The 21,841-nt window shown below is 40.5% G+C and overlaps 1 protein-coding gene across 21 annotated transcripts in view; it reads right to left on the minus strand.

The window, feature by feature from the left end:
- The window catches only part of CPED1 (cadherin like and PC-esterase domain containing 1), a 281,918-nt gene that overhangs the window by 31,700 nt on the left and 228,377 nt on the right, over positions 1–21,841 (minus strand). For 18 of the 21 annotated variants that reach the window (XM_021078989.2, XM_085006011.1, XM_021078990.2 and 15 more), the window contains 2 exons: positions 14,087–14,204; positions 5,309–5,445 (listed from right to left, as the gene is read on the minus strand). In XM_021078989.2, coding sequence (XP_020934648.2) covers positions 5,309–5,445; positions 14,087–14,204 — 255 coding nt within the window. Of the gene's footprint in view, positions 1–2,471; positions 5,446–13,267; positions 13,402–13,448; positions 14,205–21,841 lie in introns of those variants that run through there. The other 3 variants (XR_014834411.1, XR_014834410.1, XR_014834409.1) reach the window with 2 other exon arrangements.

The raw sequence follows: 21,841 nt of genomic DNA on the forward strand, positions 1-21,841 counted from the left end.
CTTTGGAGAAGAATAACTCAGTTTAATGCAGTCCCTTAAAGCTTGCTTTGACTGGGATTTAAAATCAAGTTCTGTGGTTTTTGTTTGCTTGTTTGTTTGTTTTTTTGTAGTACAACATATTTGTACTACTATTAAAGTAACATTTTCAGATTCTCACTGTAACAAATCTGAGTTTTCCATATTAATGGAAAGTCTTCCGATGAGTAAAAGTGAAACTTTTGAAACTGTGTGTTGAGGTATGTCCCCACTTTTACATGATAAGAGGGCATAAATTGGAGCACACTGAAAATGAGTAACTCAGAATCATCTGCAGGACACACCTCACCTGCTTGGTTCGCCCACTGTCTGTTACCTTGAGTCTCTGTCCCTCCAGGAAGAGAAAAATCAGAGAGAGCACTAAGCCTGAGTGATATGACCCTCATTGTAGTTTCTTCTGATACAAAAATGAGATCTTTATGGTTTTTTTGTAGTTCAAAGGAACTAGTTCAAAGTTGTGTGATTGGTAGGTTGCCTTTACCTACCAACACTACTCTGCTCAGGCACTTGCTCTTTTAGCAGCTTTTCCAGACCCTTCCAGTCCGGGTCAGGTGCCAGGTTTGTGCTTCGCCCAAGCTTTGCAATGATCATGCTACATTATAATGATCACTTCTCTTCTTTGCATTCTTACTAGAAATTTAGCACCTTAGAAGATCATGGTGTTCTAGGTGTGCCCAGATTCTTGGCTCAACACAAACTAGGTGATTAAACATACAAGGCAACATCCCGAAAGTGAAAAAAAAAAAGTGTTCTGGGCTTAGGTTTGTTAAGTGATGGGCTGGATTCTACTCGGTGACAATGTGTCAGGGGTAACTGGTATTGCAAGGTTCCTCATGGGGGGCAGCAGAGTTACTCCAGTGCCTTCAAGGAAAAAAACAAATCTCTGCATTCCTAAGTGCCTGGCTGAGGCTCCGACTACACCCTGCCATCTTTGTGCATTTGCAAAGTGAATTTCTGCATAATATCATTCAAACATAACATATATATGCAATGTTTCTTTCTTTGGATGTTTGACATAGCAAAAAGAGCCCTCTGCTGCCCCCCACTCCCCACCCAAATTCAGTGTATCAGGTGTTCCTAAAACAAAATATTTGCATTTCTTTTTTTTCTACTTTTTAAAATTTCTATGCTTTAACATGCGTTTGTCTTTGAAAGAGAATGGTGATTATAAAGAGTTCTGGGTAGGACGAGAATTTAGTTGTGTCAGTAATGAAAGATGTTTATATTTTTCTTTGGGAAAATGAAAAATCAATGTAGAGGGAAAACCTTTTGCTAACTAACTACTATTCATAAGTTGAGCTTGCTTAAAATAAGTGCTATTCACAGTTGAATCATGAACATTTACACAATTATCTCTGCTGTGTGGTGTATGAGTCTCCAGTCTGCATATGACCAAGTTCTGTGATTCTGAATATAAATGTCTTTCTCAGTTTCTTTGCATTTCCACTGCTTCTGCCCTAGTTCCGATTTACACAACTTTTTAAAATATAGACCTTTAGATAAAGCAAGGTGCATACATGTTGTCAAAATAAAGGTAATATACATACACATAACCCCTTGCTTTCCAAAAGTTCAATTTATGCCACTTTGCTTTTATGAAAGACTTAGATTAGGAGAATAAGGACTTTTTTTCTAAAAGTGAAAATACTCTTTGGAGTTCTTTTAGTTAGCGAAAACAGATACTCATGTAGGTCTTTCATAAGTGAAAAGTATTGAAATTGAACTTTTCAGTAAATGGGGGGCACTCTTCCCTCCACTCCGATTTAAGAAAGGCTTCATAGGAACACTCTACTTTTTTTTTGTCTTTTTAGGGCCGCACCCGTGGCATATGGAAATTCCAGGCTAGGGGTCGAATCAGAGCTATAGCTGCTGGCCTACGCCACAGCCACAGCAACACCAGATCCAAGCTGCATCTGCCACTTACACCACAGCTCACTGCAATGCCACATCCTTAACCCACTGAGTGAGGCCAGGGATTGAACCCATGTCCTCATGGATATTAGTTGGGTTTGTTACTGCTAAGCCACAACGGGAACTCCAGGAGTGCTCTACACGTAGATGGAGAAGGAAACCTACATTTAAAAAGGTCTCTTTGTTTAAACATGTAAAAAAAGAAAGAAAAGAAAACATAACTTTAAATGCATACATTAGAAAAAAAGTTAAATATTAGAAAAGATCCAACAGAAAAAGAAAATCAGAAAAGACATTTAAAAAAAAAAAAAAAGATCTCTTGGGAAGTTCCCATTATGGCTCAGCAGTAACTAGTATCCATGAGGATGTGTGTTTGATCCTTAGTTAAGGATCCGGTGTCGCCGTGAGCTGTGGTGTAAGTTGCAGACGCGGCTCGGATCCTGCATTGCTGTGGCTCTTGCTGTGGCCGGCAGCTGTAGCTCCAATTCGACCCCTAGCCTGGGAACTTCCATATGCCTTGGTACAGCCCTAAAAAGAAAAAAAAAGAAAAAGATCTCTCCACACTTGGTCAACCATAATTTACTCTCTGAACTGGCTTCCTGGACATTCACACAGGATCTGTGTAGAAGGTTGCCTGTTCTGCCTTTGCCTTCTCAAAATTCTTCATCAATATTGAACACAGGGTCCTACACTTTCACTTTGCCCTGGGCCTGGCAGAATATATAGCCAATCCTGTCACCAGCCCACGCCTCCCCTGGTTCCCCTCACTTACGTAATGACTCCTAAGGGCTCATTACTCTTAGCACTAGGTTTTACATTGATGGGATTATTCTATGCATATTCTTTACTTTCTTTGCCTCCTCAGTGTGGCATGATGGAATTTTTCCATTGAAGAGCCACCTCCTCCCCAGCATCCATACCCATTTCCTCCTCCCCGTAGGAAGCAGTCTCCGTACTGCTGCAGGATGATTTTTCTAATTCTGATTGCATTGCTCCTCTGCTAAAAATGTACAAGCCTTCTCTGTTGTGTGTAGAATAAATCAGCATCCTAGTAAACAAGACAGACTCTGTGGGATGATTGCCAGTGTGCTGGCAACTTTGAGTTTCTGAGCTTGCAGGTCTGAAAGACGCCTCTGGACCCCAAGAATCACTCAAAGAAGCCCTTCCTGCCTAGCAGCCAGTTGACTGGTCTCTGCTGGGATCACCTGATCTGCACACAGGTCTTTCTTTTCAGACTGTGTAACATCATCTCCATCAGATGGAAAGAAATGATCTTCTCTTTTTCTTACCATTACTTTGCAGAGTTGCTAATAATTCGCCTTGAGATGAACAGACAGTGTTGTGGACCTTGTGTTTGTGTCCTCCTGAAATTCACATGTTTAAACCCTAACTCTCCTCCTCAGGGTATCAGGAGGTGGAGTCTTTGGGAGGTCATCAGGTCTGGATGAGGTCATGAGGGTGGAGGCCCCGTGGTGGAATTAGTGTCTTTATAAGAAGAGGACGCCTTAGAGCTCTCTCCCCCCAGCCCTCTCCCTTATGGGGATACAGAAAAAAGGCAGCTGGTAGAAGCCAGGAAGCAGGCTCTTACCAGAACTCAACCATGCTGGCACCCTGATCTTGGACTTCTCGGCCTCCAGAACTGTGAGGAATAATTATCTATTTAAGCCACCCAGTCTATGGTATTTTAAGACCGACAGGGAAGAAGACTTTTAGATTTCTACCTAATTGATTAATCTACAGCATAGGATTAGATTATCTAGACTCACTATTTTTCAGATGAAAAATAGGAGCCTGAAAAATAGTGTGTCCTGGTTCATTTAGTGATGAACTTACACGAACATCTATTGCCTTTCAGGTTAGTAGACAGTATTCTGAAAGAGTCTGGAGAAGTCTGCCTTACTATGGCAACAGCTATTTTTGTTGCTTCCAGTCTAGGATGTGGAGGTTGGGTTGCCCACTTTGACAGTTAAAACTGCCTGAGTAGTGGCCAATCACAGACATGAGTGAACGCAGGTGAATTACTCAATCTCTCTGAACTTTAAAATCTGTTAAGTAGAAAACGGATATAATCGTAGCCACCTCGCAGACCTGTGATTAGGAATAAACAATATTTTAACATGTCCATTTACTCAACACATATTTATTAAGTGAATATTATGTATCAAACATTGTTCTAAGCTGGGCAAGTAAGGCAGTGAATCCAACACAGTTCCTGTCCTCCTGAAGCTTACAGTCGGGTAGGATTGAAGGTGTAAGAAAGTCAGCAGCACAGTTTTTTTTTTGGCACAGATGTCAACGCTCAGTTAATGGTACTGACAGCAACAGAATTTTCTGGATCTTTGCTTTCTTTCCTTCCCTTTTTGAAACTAATTAACTAAAACTGCTGCTTTATCTTTAGAGATACTCAAAGGCTTGAACCTCAGGGCATTTATAATGGACTCTTCATGAAGAAGAGGTCCATCCCCTCTCGTGTTTCTTTCTGAATTCTTCCATCATTTGCTGGTAGAAAATCTGACCATAGGCCTAATTGGAAAAATCAACAAATATTTAGTCCAGCATTGTTTAAGTATTCATGGAACATCTTTAAAAAAAATCAGTTTTCGAAATCAGTCTTGCCCGAGCGTGAGAGCTTACAAACAGTTTATAAGGAAATGTCCGTCTCATAAAAGGTACTTTGCAAATCTGGATGAGGATTACTTACTTCACGTCAACCAAGCATCTCAGTCTATGCGCCCAGTTCCCACGTCCGAAAGCTCTGCCGGAATCTACCTAGTCAGAGGGTGCCTAGCAAGGAGACACTGCATGTTCCAGAAATCAGCTTAGAAGCCACGCTAAAGGAAAAGCAGCCCAGCGAGGTCCACGCGAGACCTGCCCAGGGAACGTGAGAGAAGGTCAGGAAGGTTAGTGTGTAAAAACAAGGCCGTGCGTGAGGCAAGCTGGAGCAAAAGTCTTACATGCATTCCACTGCCTGTGCGAGCTACAGATGGCTGCTTCAACTGAAGTGCCTCGCTGAGGCTGCAGCTGACAAGGCCAGCTGCTCTGAACCTCCAACTGTCAGTTGACAGGGCCAGCTCTTACCCATGTGTGCTGAGAAAACCAGCATGGAACTGGGTCAGCACAGGACACAATTTTAATAGCCTCAATCTGTCAAGGAGATGTCTTTGGAAATAACCAAGCATTTCGAGCACAAGTTGTTAAGGCTCTTCTACAATAACACACAATCCAAAAAAGCCAAACTGCATTCGGTTAGTTGTCTTCTGGAGTGAGAGAGCAGGAATTGGTCTAGAAGGTGCAACTGCATGGTTTTTGGTGCTAGAGGTGGCGTAAATTAAAGGTCTCCCCCACTGGATCCAGAACCTACCTTCCTTCCTCCCAGGCACTGCTGGAGCTGAGGCTTGGTTAGGATGCTGTATTGGCAGTCGTGGGGCTGCCAAGTGATTTCTCTCCAGTCACAGGTCCTGTTGTCTGAACAGCTGAGGCAAGGCACGATCCACTGGCCTGGAATAGACAACAAAACTTCTTTGGTTCAGCTTCTACGGGTGAAATTGTAGTCGGCAAGTAATTCTAGAATTCAGTGATGGCACATCATTACAGAAACTACAGTGAGGAGACCACTCTCATATAAATGCACTAAACAGAATCACAACATGTGGTAATATTTTGAAATAACACAGTTCATGCTGCAATCAAGGATGAGTTCTGTTTGGTGAAAATGCATGCTTATAAAAGATTAAAGCGATTGGGTACTACTCATTTGTTATTTATTTTCAAATAGAACATTAGGCACTTAATAGGACCTAAGTGTAAAAGGGAGCCACTGATACTGAGGTAGTTGGCCACAAATATTTAGTGGCCTAATACATGCTTAGGTGACTGATCTAATGACAGTTATATTCTCGGCCCTCAAGAGATATGAGATGTAAGACCATTATTTTAATATCCTGAGAATTTATTGTTTTGAAGAATGGCGATTGCTCCTTAATGCAATCCATGGCCTTTTTTTTTTTTTTTTTTTTTTTTTTGTCTTTTTGCCATTTCTTGGGCCACTCCCACGGCATATGGAGGTTCCCAGGCTAGGGGTCTAATCGGAGCTGTAGCTGCCAGCCTACGCCAGAGCCCAACGACGCGGGATCCGAGCCGCGTCTGCCACCTACACCATAGCTCACAGCAACGCCGGATCGTTAACCCACTGAGCAAGGGCAGGGATTGAACCCGCAACCTCAGGGTTCCTAGTCGGATTCGTTAACCACTGCGCCACGACAGGAACTCCTCGATCCATGGCCTTTTGCTGTGAATCTCTTCACCTTCTTCTAGCTCTGTCACTTTGATTTCTTCATCTGTTAGATGGGGTGTGTACTGTTCTCCTCACATAATTGGCAGGAGGACTTAATGGATAATGTATTTAAAGGACCCACCAGCTACAAAACCATATTCATCTTTGTTACCAGCAGATTTCAGGCACAGAGCAGGCCACGAGCTTTAGTAAATGTTGAATAAGATAAATGAGTATCTTCAAGAAGCTGTATGTAAAATCGTTCTTATCTTATAGATAAAGTAACATATTCAAAATACTCCAGCTTTAAATGTTTTTTTTCATTTTTAAAGTTTCAATGAAGTACAGTTGATTGACAATGGTGTGACAATTTCTGCTGTTCAACAAAGTGATTCAGTTATGCATGTACACCTATCCATTTTCTTTCAGATTCTTTTCCCAGGCCGATGATCACAGAATATGGGGTGGAGTTCGTGTGAGTGGATACATTAATCATTTATTAGAAAAAAAAAATCAAGAAATGATTGTTGGTTTTTGTCTATTCCTTGTTTTTTTTTTTTTTTTTCAGAAATGGAGTGTGAACTAGCATGTGAAATATGAAGTGGTTATTTGTGTCCTTTGTGGAGAAAACCCTGATGTGTCCAGCAACAGTCTGCTCTATTGAAAAGGTCTCACTCTGCTACTGCTGTACCTTTCTCTTCACAATGTCGAGGAGCAGGAGTTCCCATCATGGCCCGCCAGTTAGGGAACCCGACTAGCACCCATGAGGACGCGGGTTCGATCCCTGGCCTTGCTCAATGGGTTAAGGATCCCGCATTGCTGTGGCTGTGGTGTAGGCCAGTGGCTACAGTTCCGATTGGACCCTTAGCCTGGCAACCTCCATATGCCGCAGGTGTGGCCCTAAAAAGGCAAAAAGACCAAAAAAAAAAAAAAAAGGTCGAGGAGCTAAATAGTCCCAGCTACATTTTGAGTTAGGAAGGAAAGTTTTTAACAAGTTTATCCATTCTGGCTTGGATTTGTGGGTCTGCCAACAAAAGGATCTGGTGTGCCATTGCTTTTAGCAGGAAGAATGTCTACTTTCAGGGGAAGAATTTTACATTTCATGACGCTGGGATGTCAGAGTGTCAGAATTATGAATGTGAGTGTGTGTGAGAAAATAGGTACGAATAGTAACATATGAAAGGAGATCTGGTTTATGGCTCTTACTGACAGGAAGGAAAAGAAGTGTGGGTATATAAAGAGAGAGAAGCTGGAGGAGACAGAAGGAAATAGAAGGGGCAAAAGATGAAAACACTGACTTCCAGGAAAAGAAAGAATTCATATAGCAGAATTACTTTAGGGGGGGACAGTGTCAACAGGAGCAGAAAGTTGAAACACAGGACAGTCCAAAAGTAATGCGGACTCACTTGTTCCTCTTCCCATAAAATTTTTTCTTTGCTTTGATTTTTGAACTTAATGAGAATTCCAGAAAGCTGCCTCATTCGGTGTCTACCCAGCAAGTACTAGCACTACAATTTCAGGACTGGCGAATGATCTACCATTTCTCTACATACATATCACTCTCTTGGAGGATTTTAATTTAACACATTATTGAAGGATCTACCTGTCAAGTGCTAGGCATTACTGTTGTTAAACTATCATAACGAAAACATAAATAGTTACCATTTTTAGAGCACCTCTTAGATGTCAGGGGGAGTCTTGTTATTTTTTTAATGAAAGTATAGTTGATTATTTCTGCTGTACAGCCAAGTGACCCAGTCTCACAGATACACACACACACACACACACACACACACATGCATTCTCTTTCTTATATTATCTTCCATCATGGTCTATCGCAAGAGACTGGATAGAGTTCCCTGGGCTGTACAGTAGGACTTTATTGCTTATCCATGCTAAATGTAACAGCGTGCATCCTCTAAGCCCAAACTCCCAGTTTTCAGGGGTATTCTGAGGAGCACTATACTGAGTTAACTTATTCAACCTCACAACAACCCTACTGTCACCCCCATTGTAGTGTACGTAATGACTTAGGGGCTTAGAAAGGTTAAGTCACTTGTCCAAGTGATCTGAGCTGAAGTGTCTGCTTCAGAGTCCATGCTCTTAATTATAATGGTAGAACTCAAAAGTTACAATCAGGTGAGAAGGTTACAATTTAGACATGTAAAACAATTACAGTTTAGTAGTGGGTAAGGTATCATTGAGTAAAAATACCACTGTGAAGTCAAAGAGCCTGGGCTTTGGAGACCCACAGAACTGGGCTCCACTTGCACCCAGCTCTGTGGGCTTCAACACAGCACACTGACGTCACCTGGCAAGGTGTTTAAATGCCTCCTGCCCAGGTTGTATCCTAGACTGATTCATCAGAACCATTGGCTATAAGACTCAGGCATCAGTATTTCTTTTTCTCTTTTTATAGCCACACTTGCAGCATATAGACGTTTCCAGGCTAGGAGTTGAATCAGAGGTGCAGCCACCAGCCTACACCACAGTCACAGCAATGCTAGATCCAAGGCGCTTCCTCAGCCTCACTGGGTTAAGGATCCAGTGTTGCTGCAAGCTGCAGTGTAGGTTGTGGCTCAGATCCTGTGTTGCTGTGGTGGTGGTGTAGGCCCCAGCTGAAGTTCCCATCGGACCCTTTGCCAGGGAACTTCTATATGCTGCAGATGTGGCCATAAAAAGAAAAAGCGAAAACAGAAAACAAACAAACAAACAAACAAAAAAACCCACCTCCTCTGAAAGAGTCTTTTCTTCACAGAGATTTTGTGGGCATACAGAATCCTCTGGATGCAGTTAGAAGAGGCCTGAGATCTCCTTTTCATCCTCTTCTTTTACAGTGAAAAAACTTGAAGCCCAGGGTGTTAAATGATGAAAGTAGGATCCTGCCATTAGTGGCAGGGCTGGACCTGAACTGAGGTCCTGGATCTCCAGTCAGCAGATCTTTTTATCATGATAGGTTAGGTCAGCATAAAATTATCGGGAGAAAATGCAATATGGCCCTGCACTCCCTCTAGAAGCACTTAAAGAAAAACCCACAGAGAGGTTGTCACAATAAATGTATCTTTATTTTTTAAAAGCTGAATTTATTCTGTGGGTTTGTGTATTCAGAGACCAAGGTTTTAAAAAGATTATTAATTTTCTTTTTAATAGGATGGTGGTATGTTGGGAACATAAATGTGTCTCTGTCAATGAGATGTGATTTAATAATATTTTGAAGGGCTCAGTTTTCCTCAGATCCTTGAGTATCTCACAGCATGTGCATCCCTCTCTCAAACACTCTTTCCCCCCATCAACTTGCTAACAGCTAATTTTGCACGAACCGAGATATTCTTTGGCTATTTGCTGCTTAGGCTGAAGACACGAGTGGCCAACGCATGCACAACGATCCAAATATGGGTAACATTAGTTTGTGGGAATAAAATTACATGCACATAAAAAAGATGCCTGATTGCGTCTCTGAAAACCTAGCCCCAATGGTTCATACAACTAAATTTATAGTCATAACTGCATTTTTGTATGGCTTAACAATGCCTTTTTTATTGTCGGTAATACTGCTTGAAATAGACATCTGCATAACATCTGCAGGGCTGGAATTTCTTGACATTTTCAATGATACCAGCTCAACAAAAACTGTCAAGAAGAAGGACATAAATTCTGTTGATATATTTAAACGATGAATGAATCAAAGCTGTGATTTCTGAAATGAAGTATGGCATATGTCTTAAGGAATAATATTCTGAGGAATGAGACTGCCTTTTGGAAGTTGTTTTATTTTTTTATTTAAAAAAAATTTTTTTTGCCTTAAAAAACCTTTTAGGGCTACACCCGTGGCATATGGAGGTTCCCAGGCTAGGGGTCTAATTGGAGCTATAGCCACCGGCCTAAGCCAGAGCCGCAGCAATGCCAGATCCCAGCCGCATCTGTGACCTACACCACAGCTCAGGGCAACACTGGATCCTGAACCCACTGAGCAAGGCCAAGGATCGAACCCGCAACCTCACGGTTCCTAGTTGGATTCGTTTCCACTGCACCACGAGGGGAACTCCTGGAAGAAGTTATTTGATTTATCATTATAGCTTTATATTTAATGCAAGTTAGATTTCAGCCGTTTAAGTGAATCAGATTGGGTGATACAATGGAGAAAAAAAATTTAACTTTGTGATTTAGGGCCCTGGTGAGATGTAAAATCATATAAATGATAGCACTAATTCCTGACTCTATAATGTTAGAAAATAAAGCTGTTTTTACTCAAGAAAAAAAAATACATCGATATTTTCAATATTAGAAGTATTAAACTATAAGTTGTTATATTTCCTTCCAAAAAAAGATGATACAAGCTTTTGCTTATATACCATAAAATACAATCTAAATTATTTTCTTTAAAGGTAATTCTCATTCAATGAGCACTGTATAAATTTTTTCTTTCTGAAAATTAGAAGAATTATTTTTTCTTTTCTGAACAATAGATTTTATTTTTAGCTTTTGTCTTATAGTTAATTATTTTCCAAGGCTAGAATTCCACTTGAATTTTTTTTTTAAAAACAGACACTCAAAATTATATTAGCTAGTGTTATTGAAAAAAAAATTTTCAAGGAGAATACAATGGATCCAGTTCTGCCAAATAACTGTAATGTGCTGTGAAAATAAGACTTTGCAACCATTCCATGACCTCATAAGCTAAAGCTAGAGCACCGAGATATCTGTCCCTCCAATGTCACCAAGCAGGATAATTTCTTTTAACAGAAGGGAGTCCTACCATGAGGGAAGGAATTCATCTCCAACAGGGAAAAAGGAAGGAAGGAAGGAAGGAAGGAAAGGAGGGAGAGAGAGACACACAGAAAGAGAGAAAGAGAGAAAGAAAGAAAGAAAGAAAGCAAGCAAGCAAGCAAGCAAGTAAGCAAGCAAGCAAGCAAGCAAGCAAGCAAGAAAGAAAGAAAAAGAAAGAAAGAAAGGAAAGAAAGAAAGAAAGAAAGAAAGAAAGAAAGAAAGAAAGAAAGGAAGGAAGGAAGGAAGGAAGGAAGGAAGGAAGGAAGGAAGGAGAAAGAAAAGAAAGGAAAAAATCCATTCTTGAAAACTGCCTCTGATCTCACTCATTTCCCTTGAATCTTTAGCTCTCTAGGGCTTCAAGGGCGAAGCAGTTACCCCTGGTCGGCTATACTTTGCTGCTCACAGTCTTCCATGAAAAAGAGGAGGACTTGGATCCTGGTTTCAGTTCAACAACTATTTTTAAATCATATTAGATGCTGAAAGATGAATAAGGTACAATCCTTGCTCTAGACACACTTGCATTTAGGGTAGTCATTAGTTCAAACTTATCGTTGCTGCTGCACCTTTGACATATTAATACACGTACCCTGTGCTATACGTACACAAACTCATATTGGATATATTACTGCCATTATAAAACATAAAAAGAAGCACAATTAGCTAAAAATACATGTACATATATTTTCATCTTTGCTGGCTTCATCCCTGGGGATTGTTTCATGCCACTCCCTTCCCTGCCTGGCTGCATTATTCCACCCCGAAGACTGCCAATTAGAGAAAGAGAGACCAACATGTCAATCAGGTGCCTGAAACATACTGGGCGAAGTGCTGTTTGTAGACATGCACCTAAGATATTCTGGGTGCCTAGAAGAGAAGCAACCCTCGGGGTGGGGTGATAAAGTCTTCCTGGACAGGAAGACAGAGCATCTGGAGAAGTTAGACCAAGACGGGAAGAAAACTTTTAGGAGTGGAGAACAGCATGGACAAGAGTCCTGAAGCTGACTCTCAGCCTGCGGTGAGGTCAAGAGGCTGGGAGGAGTTGGAAAAGATGGGAAGAGTCAGATTATTGTCAGTTTAAGGAGTCTGGGCTTGACTGGTGAGTCAATATTGGGAGATTATTTATTTAAAAAATTTTTTTTAATTTTTGTCTTTTTAGGGCCACACCCACAGCATATGGAGGTTCTCACGTTAGGGGTCGAATCGGAGCTGTAGCTGCCAGTCTACACCACAGCCACAGCAGTGTGGGATCCAAGCCCATGTCTGCGACCTACACCACAGCTCATGGCAACGACGGATCCTTAACCCACTGAGCATGGTCAGGGATTGAACACTAATCCTCATGGATCCTAGTCAGGCTCATTACCACTGAGCCACGATGGGAACTCCAATATTGGGGGCCTCTTTAAAGAGGCCTTACTACTCAAATTACCAGAAGGCCCGTGTTTTATGGCAGCCTCTCCTATAGGGACCAGGCACGGGGACAGCTTTGTAACAGGGCCTGGCATAAGTTACAAGAAATGTAATGGACAGAAGATGCTGCTGTTTCTTGAGGAATCTCAGTCATGTGTCTTCACCTTTTTGTTGAAGAACTTTTGACTTGGTTCAGGAGGAGGAAGAGAATTAAGTTGTTTTATGATTCTCATAAACTGTCATCTGATTAAAAAAAAAAACCTAGACATGTGGGTGTCTCCTTTGTATACAAGAGTAGATATCTCATTTAGCCCAGAATTATAAATCATACCACCTGACACACCCTAATGGGTAAATCCCTCCCCTGTGCACCGACTGTAATTTATTATTTAGGACACATGTTCAAGAACAGGGAGATGCCAGGTTGGTTAACGGTGCGTGCCAAATTGCAATTTGTCCTGCCCATTTGTGAAACTCATTTCCCATTCAAGCTGCCATGTGAAGTTCACGGCAAGGGTAGAAAATCTCCTGAGTATTTTCTCAGACTTTTCAGCTGAAGGGGGGGCTGGGGGTCAGGAGGCTGCAGCGGTAACCGGGAATCTCCCAGAAGATGCTCTTTACTCCTCTTACCGCCCGGGGGCATTTTCAGCCCCAGCTTTGGCTTAACCCCACTATTCTCTCCTGAAAGAAGGTTGCTGGGGAAGGAAAGAAACTGGGGATGCAGGTGGTGGCACCAGGGTGTCTCATTCCAGATCTTCCTTTGGCTTAGGCAGGATGGAATGCTATAATTTGAATTTGACTTCACAATTTTCCTGCTCTATTCATGCTCAATATATGGGAGATGTTAGGGGATGGCCATTTGCAAAGTGCTTTTTTTTTTAATTAAAATAAATGATTTAATGGGATTCCCATGGTGGCTCAGGGGTAAAAAACCCGACTAGCATCCACGAGGACGTGGGTTCGATCCCTGGCCTTGCTCAGTGGGTTAAGGATCTGGCTGTGAGCTGTGGTGTAGGTTGCAGATGTGGCTTGGATCCTGTGTTGCTGTGGCTGTGGTGTAGGTTGGCAGCTGCAGCTCCCATTGGACTCCTAGACTGGGAACTTCCATGTGCCATAGGTGTGGCCCTAAAAAGACAAAAAAGACAGAAAAAATGGTTTAAAAACTGAACATACATCTTTTGCAGTTCTTTGGTTTCTAAGGACAACTTACTTTGTAGCTAGTCTGCAGAAACATGGTGCTAAGTGAACTAGCAGAATGTAAACAACTCAGGCTCTCTGTCCTTATGTAGCTGCAGCCTGGGAAGACTGACATCAAACAATCAATTACACACTTAACCATTTAAAAATTGTGGAAAAGTCATGATGAAAAACACTGGGTGGCATGAAAATATATAGTAAAGAAAACGAAGGGAGCCTCTCTGGCACAGTGACTTTTTGGCTGAGATCTACTGGTGAATATGAATTAACCAGGCAAAGAGCAAAGGATGAAAAGAAATGCATTTGACTGATCAAAATAGTTCACATATGAAAACAATGTATTTACCTTAAGTATACGTGTTGCAGTTCATACTATGAAAAAGTACTGTATTACCTTGATTTTTTTTGGTACAAGGATAGTTTAAATAAGCATCTACTTTTTATATTAAGGGATTTTTAAACAATAGAAATGATATTCAATGTAAGAGTCACCTTTTGTGTCCCCAGATGGACAAATCTTTAGTTCGGGCTGTGAAATGGCTTCAATGTAGTCAGAAGAAACAGGCTGTAACCCACAGGTTTCCTCTGGTTGAATCAGCAAGCCACAATCCTGCATTAAAATGATAATGATAAAAAAATGAGCTGTCATAGTAATTAACCTGACCCATAGTAATAACATCCAAAAAATAAGACTTTCTGTGCCAAATGTCATTTATAGATTAAAGGGAGAAATTTTTTAAAATTAAAATATGATTGATTTACACTGTTGTGCCAGTTTCTGCTGCACAGCAAAGTGACTCGGTCAAACATATATGCATTCCTTTTTTATGTTATTTTCCATAATGGTCTATCCCAGGAGACTGGACATAGTTCCTGCTGCTATACAGTAGAAGCTTATTGTTTATCCATTCTAAAGGTAATAGTTTGCATCTACTAACTCCAAACTTCCCATCCATCCGGCTCCTTCCCTCTTCTGTGGCAACCACAGATTTGTTCTCTATGAAAACAGAGCAATTCTTATTTACCCTTCTCTTAATGTTGATTCATTAATAGTTGTTTTTGCTATAATTAACTACTTGCATTACGGGATTCATGTAAGTTCTAATGATAATTTAGTCTTCATTTTGGCATTGGTTTTCATGTTATTGCTTTACTAATTTTTAAAGAAACGGATGCCAGTTTTACTTTAAAAAAATATACCTGGTGGTGTTGACTTATTTAAAATACATTACAACAGGGGGCAATATATCATGGGAAAAGACATTAATGGGAAAAAATAAATAGGAAATATTTGAGGAGAATGTCAATTTAACAGGTGAATTTCATTTCAACACACATTTACTAAGGATCTATGATATGCTAGAAATAGAATCAAATACTCGTATTTTATCCAAAGCATCTTCACATGTTTATAAAAGCAGGTAACAACATCTCACGGCAATGAAATTCATTACACGGGTATGTTCTATACTAAGCAATGTCTTCTGGCACTGGGGAGTGGCAGTCTGTTGGTTCTGAAATTGTGCCTCTGCTCCAGCAGGTCAGCCCACTCTCATTTTCTCTTAGCTAATCCCACAAAGCTATTGACACCTGTACCTGTCCTGTGTCCCTCTAGCCAACCTCACCTGGTTCCACTGCCACTCTTCTCACTGGGTTCTCACCATCTATCACAATTACGGCCAGGTAAAAATGCTAGAGTCTCTCTCAGGAAAGCTTTCTTTCTAATTTTGCGTGTTAAGCATCTTCTTGTGTGTTAGGTCTCAAAACAGTAGCACAATTTTGTATCTGCTTCTGTCCCTGTCAGCACCAGTTGTGTCACTTGGTAACTGCACTTGTTATCTGTGCCTTTTCCACCAGACTAAATACTCTGTGACAACAAATAATCATTTCACTCACATATATACCCAGTCCCTAGTGCATGGTAGACAACAATAAATATTTCTCGAATGTTGAAAAGGTTAGTTAATTGTCCCCCTTTCTATACCGTAAATTCTCAGGAACGGAGAGAAATAATTGGTTTGACCTTTGTTTGCTCTGTTTCTCTGCCTCTAATGAGCAATTTCTGGTCACCTTCCCTCATCCTTTCAAATACCCTCACCATCAACTCAGATTCCCAAACCTCACAGCAAAAGATCTAAGATATCAAGGCACAAAAGGAACAGGGGTAGTGCGAAGACTTTTTGAAAGCTTTTTAAATTCATGACTGAAATTGAAGTTTAGGAAACTGGTTAAAGATTAGGAATGTGATTTGTATTAAAAAGTTCATTATAATAAAGCAATTAAAGATAACAAAGTTTATAATGGTGTGAAAAGATTTAGTCTGAATAAACATCTATGAATGACATATGCTAATGTGTATGTGATATCTATTGATCCATCTGTCCATTTGTTTTTGGTGGAGACTAGATTTTTTTTAAAAATAAATTTTAATGGAGAATAGTCAGCTTAGAAAATTGTGTTAGTTTCAGGTGTATGGCGAGGTAACTCGGTTATATACATAAATCCATTCTTTTTCAGATTCTTTTATTATATAGGTTATTACACAGTACTGAGTAGATTACTCTGTGCTATACAGTAGCAGACCTTTTTTTTAAAGCCGAGAAAAATGGCATTATGTACCTAACAGTTTGAAAAAAAATGTCTATATCAAATGTTAGGGAAGGCAGGGAGAAATAATTACCATTATACACTGCTGATAAGGTGTGCAATTTAGCTCAGCTACTTTGGAAGGTAGTTTATATTAAAATTAAAAATTCACAGATTCCAAAGCCCCAAAGTCAGACTTCTTAGTATCCACTCCAGGGAACCCCTCATGCAAGATACAAAGAACATCTATAAGGATACATCTAAAAGGATGGAGAGATTTCCAAGACATATAATTAAGAAAAAACTGAAGATCATATGTTGTTCTGGAATAAGATACTCTATCTGAAACACACTGTGGCTATGCCAAGAAATCACCTAAATTCAGGTACTTCGGACTGAAATGCTGTGTTCCTTTTATTAAGAATGCACAGAGGGCATTCCCACAGTGGCTCTGCGGAAATGAATTTGATTATTATCCATGAGGATGCAGATTCGATCCCTGGCCTTGCTCAGTGAGTTAAGGATCTGGCATTGCCATGAGCTGTGATGTAGGTTGTAGATGTGGCTCAGATCCCACATTGCTGTGGCTGTGGTGTAGGCCAGCAGCTAGAGCTCTGATTCGACCCTAGCCTGGGAACCTTCATAGGCTGTGGGTGTGGCTCTAAAAAGACAAAAAAAATAATAAATAATGCAAAGAGTGTTGAAACATTCCTGAAAGTCCGTATTTAGAAAAACCATGGCCTTAAGATGATTGTTTGTTAGGAGGTCTCTGTGGTGGCATGTGTATAATCATGTCCTAAAATTCTCATCTGGAGGTCATTAGAAAGACAGTCTAGATCATAGCTGCCGAAGTCCCAGCTGGTCTCTTCTGCCAAAGCCTGACATGAAATGGGCTGTATGGATCAATCAGAGTTATGAGTGCTGATAGCTTGTCCTGTGGGGGACCAAACTCAAGCTCTGGGGTGCCCTATTAATAGGTGTGCCCTATTAATCACTGGCAGCCTTTCTGAGGGACATCTGAATGGAAGGATGTGAAAAATTCCAAGAAGAAGGAATTGCATGTCAAAGGTCATGAGGTTACAGAAGGATTTATCTGACATCTTAAGCTAAAAAAAAAAGTAAATTATTACAAAAAAAACCTAAGATGCCAACAATCTATATTTTAATAATCAAATCATGACATTTTTCTTGAGATGCACCTCCAAGGTGATCTACTGCAAACTGCTACTCAGAGGAAGGACAGTAAGTCAAAATGTGGTCTGAGCAATTCTGGATACAGCTTTCAAACGGAAAGATACTGATTGAATACCTAGAACCTGTACAGTGCCTTGCTGAGAATGCAGGTCTCTGACCTCAACATCGTCTAGCTCATCCTCAGAAGTTTCTTCTTAATCCTAAACTGAAATCTCCATCTCATTTGTTCTAATTATCCTTGGGTGCAGCTTGAAACAAATTTATTGTAATAACACAGAAGCATGTTCTGATCTGACTTCAAAGCTGCTAAAACAAATGACTGGCAATAGAGCTGGATAATATTTTTAAATGTTCAATGTCTGCACTTACTGAATAGCCAAGGTCCCACATACGAACCTATGATAATAAACATAACGCAGAAAGGCACAGTGTAAGTAGGAGCCAGATTGGGTGACCATTCCTGCTGTTTAGAACCTTTGCCTTGTCTCTGTGTTTGAACTGTTACCTGGCATGGTGCTCTCTCTGCCTCGGATAAAGCTTTCTAAGGGGGTACCTGTTCTTCCACAGTCAGTAAGTCAGCCCTGCGATACTCACTAAACAGCCATAACTCTAGTAAATTCCAAGAGAGGTCAGAATCAAAGGGATATTGCAAAGAATAAAGGAGTAGAGAGTGGGAGAGGGACACTAGATTTTGAGGTAAATGAAATTTAAAGTCATACCCTCCTCCCTGTAGTCTAGGTCAAAGAAATGTTCAATTGCATTCTGTACTGCCTTCGGAATTGCTCCTTGGCAATTCACATAGCATTATCCTCTATATTAAAGTCTTCACCATTTTAGAAAGCCAGGACAGCTCCCCCAATGCCCCACTGCTCAGAGTAAATATTAATCATTTTCTAGCTGCAGTCAGATAAAATGACCCTTAAATTGAATGAAGCAATTCAGAAGGCTAAATACAAACCAAAGTTCAGTGACTGGCTGACAGAGTTGAGGGAATGAGAAGAAAAGGCAGCGTCAGTAAGGCTTGGTGGGGTGGGGGGTTGTACACATTTTACAGAATTAGAGAATAGTCACTTATATTGGACAAAGCACCCTGCGTTAGGACTTGCACTCATGAATTTTAGTTCCAGCTTTGCCATGAACTAGCTGTGTGTTGTTATGTCACTTGCTTTATTTTCTCAATATAAAATGGTGAAGGGTCTAAAGAAGATACCACAGCAGATCACGTGAGGCATCTACTCAAAATCTATTCTCTCTTCTTCCTTTCTAGCAGAAAGATCTTCATTTTGTTGGAAGTAGCCATGTGTCTAGTATTCAAAAATTTAACCAAACAAAATTATATTTCCCAGGCTCCTCTGTAGCTAGACATGGCCATGTGGCACAATTCCAGCCAAAGAAATGTAAGTGGAAATCAGCTATGGATCTCTAGAAAAGTTTAGCTTCCCTGATGCTGCATTTTCTTTGTCACTCTTATCTCCTCTGTTTGGAATGTGGATGTGAGCCCTAAGGAGGAGCAGCCATGTTGCGACCATGAGGCAACCATAAGCAGAAGGATAGAAAGAACAGAGGACACAGATGATATGCAGGAGCTAGAATGTGGATTTGGGATTTTTGTTTTTTGGGGGGTTTGGGGGAGAGCCACAACTGCAGCATACAGAACTTCCCAGGCTAGGGGTCGAACCAAAGCTGCATCTGTGACCTATGTAGATCTTTCACCCACTAAGCAAGACCAGGGATCAAACCAGCATCCTCATGGAAACCATGTCAGGTCCTTAACCTGCTGAGCTGCAAGGGAACTCCTGCCTCTACACTTCTTGCGATGGAAGAAGTACAAACACAAACTTGGTCAAACCACTACGGAAATGTAACACGTAGCCAAACTTTTCTCTTCCTCTAATAGTCTGTGAAATCTTTTCTTCTTAGGTCATATAAATCTTTGAATATCCCTTTAGATCTTAAATGAGATAAAACTCACTAATAAAAAACAATTTTTGAAAGGGAGAAACTCATTAGCATCTCTCATTTCTTTCTTCACTAATATGATGAGTAAATTTGGTCAGGTTCAGGCGTATTTAAGAAAATGATTAACAGCTCTCTGGTCGTACATGCCATCTCTTGGACACTTTGCGTCTAGATATGTGGAAAAGGCAGTTATTTAACAGAGTTGGTTAAAATGACATTAACCCCAGGAAGCAGCTCCACAGTTTGAGAAGATCCTTTTGCTGGAGACTTCACAAATTCCTGAATGGATTGTCATTGCTTCCAACAGAATGCAGTAAGATAATTAGCACGGGTTTTCTTGTTCAGACATGTGCAGAGTTTATGTTTAGTACATAATTTTATTTATATTATTATTATTTTTTTGTCTTCTGTCTTTTTAGGGCCGCACCCACAGCATATGGCTAGGGGTCGAATCGGAGCTGTGTCTGCAACCTACACCACAGCTCACAGCAACCCACTGAGCAAGGCCAGGGATCGAGCCCAGATTCTATGGATATGAGTCAGGTTCGTTAACCACTGAGCCACGACGGGAACTCCTAGTACATAATTTTAAAATTTACTTAATATTTCCTGAAATGCTGCAGTGACTAACATGAGATACTAAGGTGCTCTTGGCTTTGTCCTCTGCCCTGCCTGTGAATACATACATGACCACTGTTCTTGTTACCAATTCCTGGAAGCCCATTTAATTTTTTTAGAGATGTGTTTGGTCACAAAGGAATTAGCAGTTTTTTATTTCATTTAAAATGTGATTTTGCTGTATTTTTAGAGCAATATCACCTTGGACTATCTGGTCTGGTATGGGTTTTTTTTTTTTTGGTTCATTTTTACAACCGCACCTGTGACATATGGAAGTTCCCAGGCTGTGGGTGAAATCAGAGCGGCAGCTGAGGCCTACCCCACAGCCACAGCAATATGGGATCCAAGCTGCGCCTGCAGCCCACCCCACAGCTTGCAGCAATGCCAGATCTTTAACCCACTGGGCGAGGCCAGGGATCAAACCTGCATCCTCACAGATACTCGGTCAGGTTCTTAACCCACTGAGCCACAATGGGAACTCCAGTAAGTATTTTTAAACCTTATATTTGGCCCCCCAGAATCAGCCTTAGGAACAAACAGTTCTTCGCTTCTAGTAGATAATGAAAAATGCCCACCTAAGTTTAAAAATATACATCCACTCCTTGTGGCCCCCAGCTCTTTCCAGAGGGACCCAGTTCCTTTCCCTGGGCTGCTGCTATTTCTAATAAGTCAGGAGTGACCACTTAGATTTGACAATCTTGGCACAACTGCTTCCTCCCAGAAAGGCAGAGTCATCTTCCAGATCCAGACTGTTCGTTTTCCCACAAGAGATGAAGCTCCTGATGAGCTAAGTTCACTATCTTGTTCCAGAGGGATGAATTATTTTCTGTCTTCACATTGTCTCTAAATTTAACAACTGCTTTCTTTGTATCATAGTCAGCCAGCCATAAAATAGTAGCTATTGTATGATTCACAGCATTAGACACCAAATGAACATTTACAGAATAATTAGTTGAGGTATACATTAGCAATAAATCACTACTGCCGAATCCATCTGAAATCATCTTTCACATACCACAGTGATCCTGAAACTGAACGTTTTTCATGAAGAAAAGAATGCAATGTATATACATTCATATTAAAGGAGATTTATAGCCTATAGAGAAGACAGTTTGGAAATATCTCATAAATACAATTACACTGCTAAGACTTTATCCTACAGATATACTTGGTGAATTCTGTAAAATTCATGTGCAAGGAAATTTGCTAGAGCACTTTGTGTAATAACAGAAAACTTGACACAACACGTGTCATCAATAGGTAATTGATCAAATAAGGTACACATCTATATAATGGAACGCTTTATAATTCCTAGGAGAGAAGGCATCAGAGTGAAGATTTGGGAAGATATATAAGATATATTACCAAGAGCAATAAGGCCAGGTGGAGGACATTATATATAGCTTGATCTTATTTAGTAAACCAGAGTGCTAAAAGTTATGTATGCTTGACCATGCACGCAGAACTTCTGAAATAATACACAGGAAACACCGAACAGTGACTTTCTTAGATTAAAGATGGTAGGCCAGAGATGGGGAAGTAAAAATGAACTTGTACTTTTTAACCTGTTTCTGAAGATTTTGTATTAGTAGGAATCATGCTTATATTTTTTAATTATTGGCCACAATTGAACCCTTGCCATAGCAGTGACAATGCCAAGTCCTTAACCTGCTAGGGCACCAGGGAACCCCCAGTTTTTTAATTTATTTGTATTTTTTAATTAAAAAATTTATTATTGTTATTTTTTAATTGTTATTTCCCCAATACAATTTTTTTCTATGTACAGCATGGTGATCCAGGTACACATACATGTACACATTCTATTTTCGCACATTATCATGCGCCATCATAAGTGACTAGACATAGTTCCCCAGGGCTACACAGCAGGAT

The sequence above is a fragment of the Sus scrofa genome, chromosome 18 (genome assembly GCF_054392235.1).
Source record: "Sus scrofa isolate SSC_HxYL_T2T_F1_AM1 chromosome 18, Sscrofa_HxYL_maternal_Yorkshire_Landrace_v2.0, whole genome shotgun sequence".
In the NCBI taxonomy this organism is placed as follows: Eukaryota; Metazoa; Chordata; class Mammalia; order Artiodactyla; family Suidae; genus Sus; species Sus scrofa.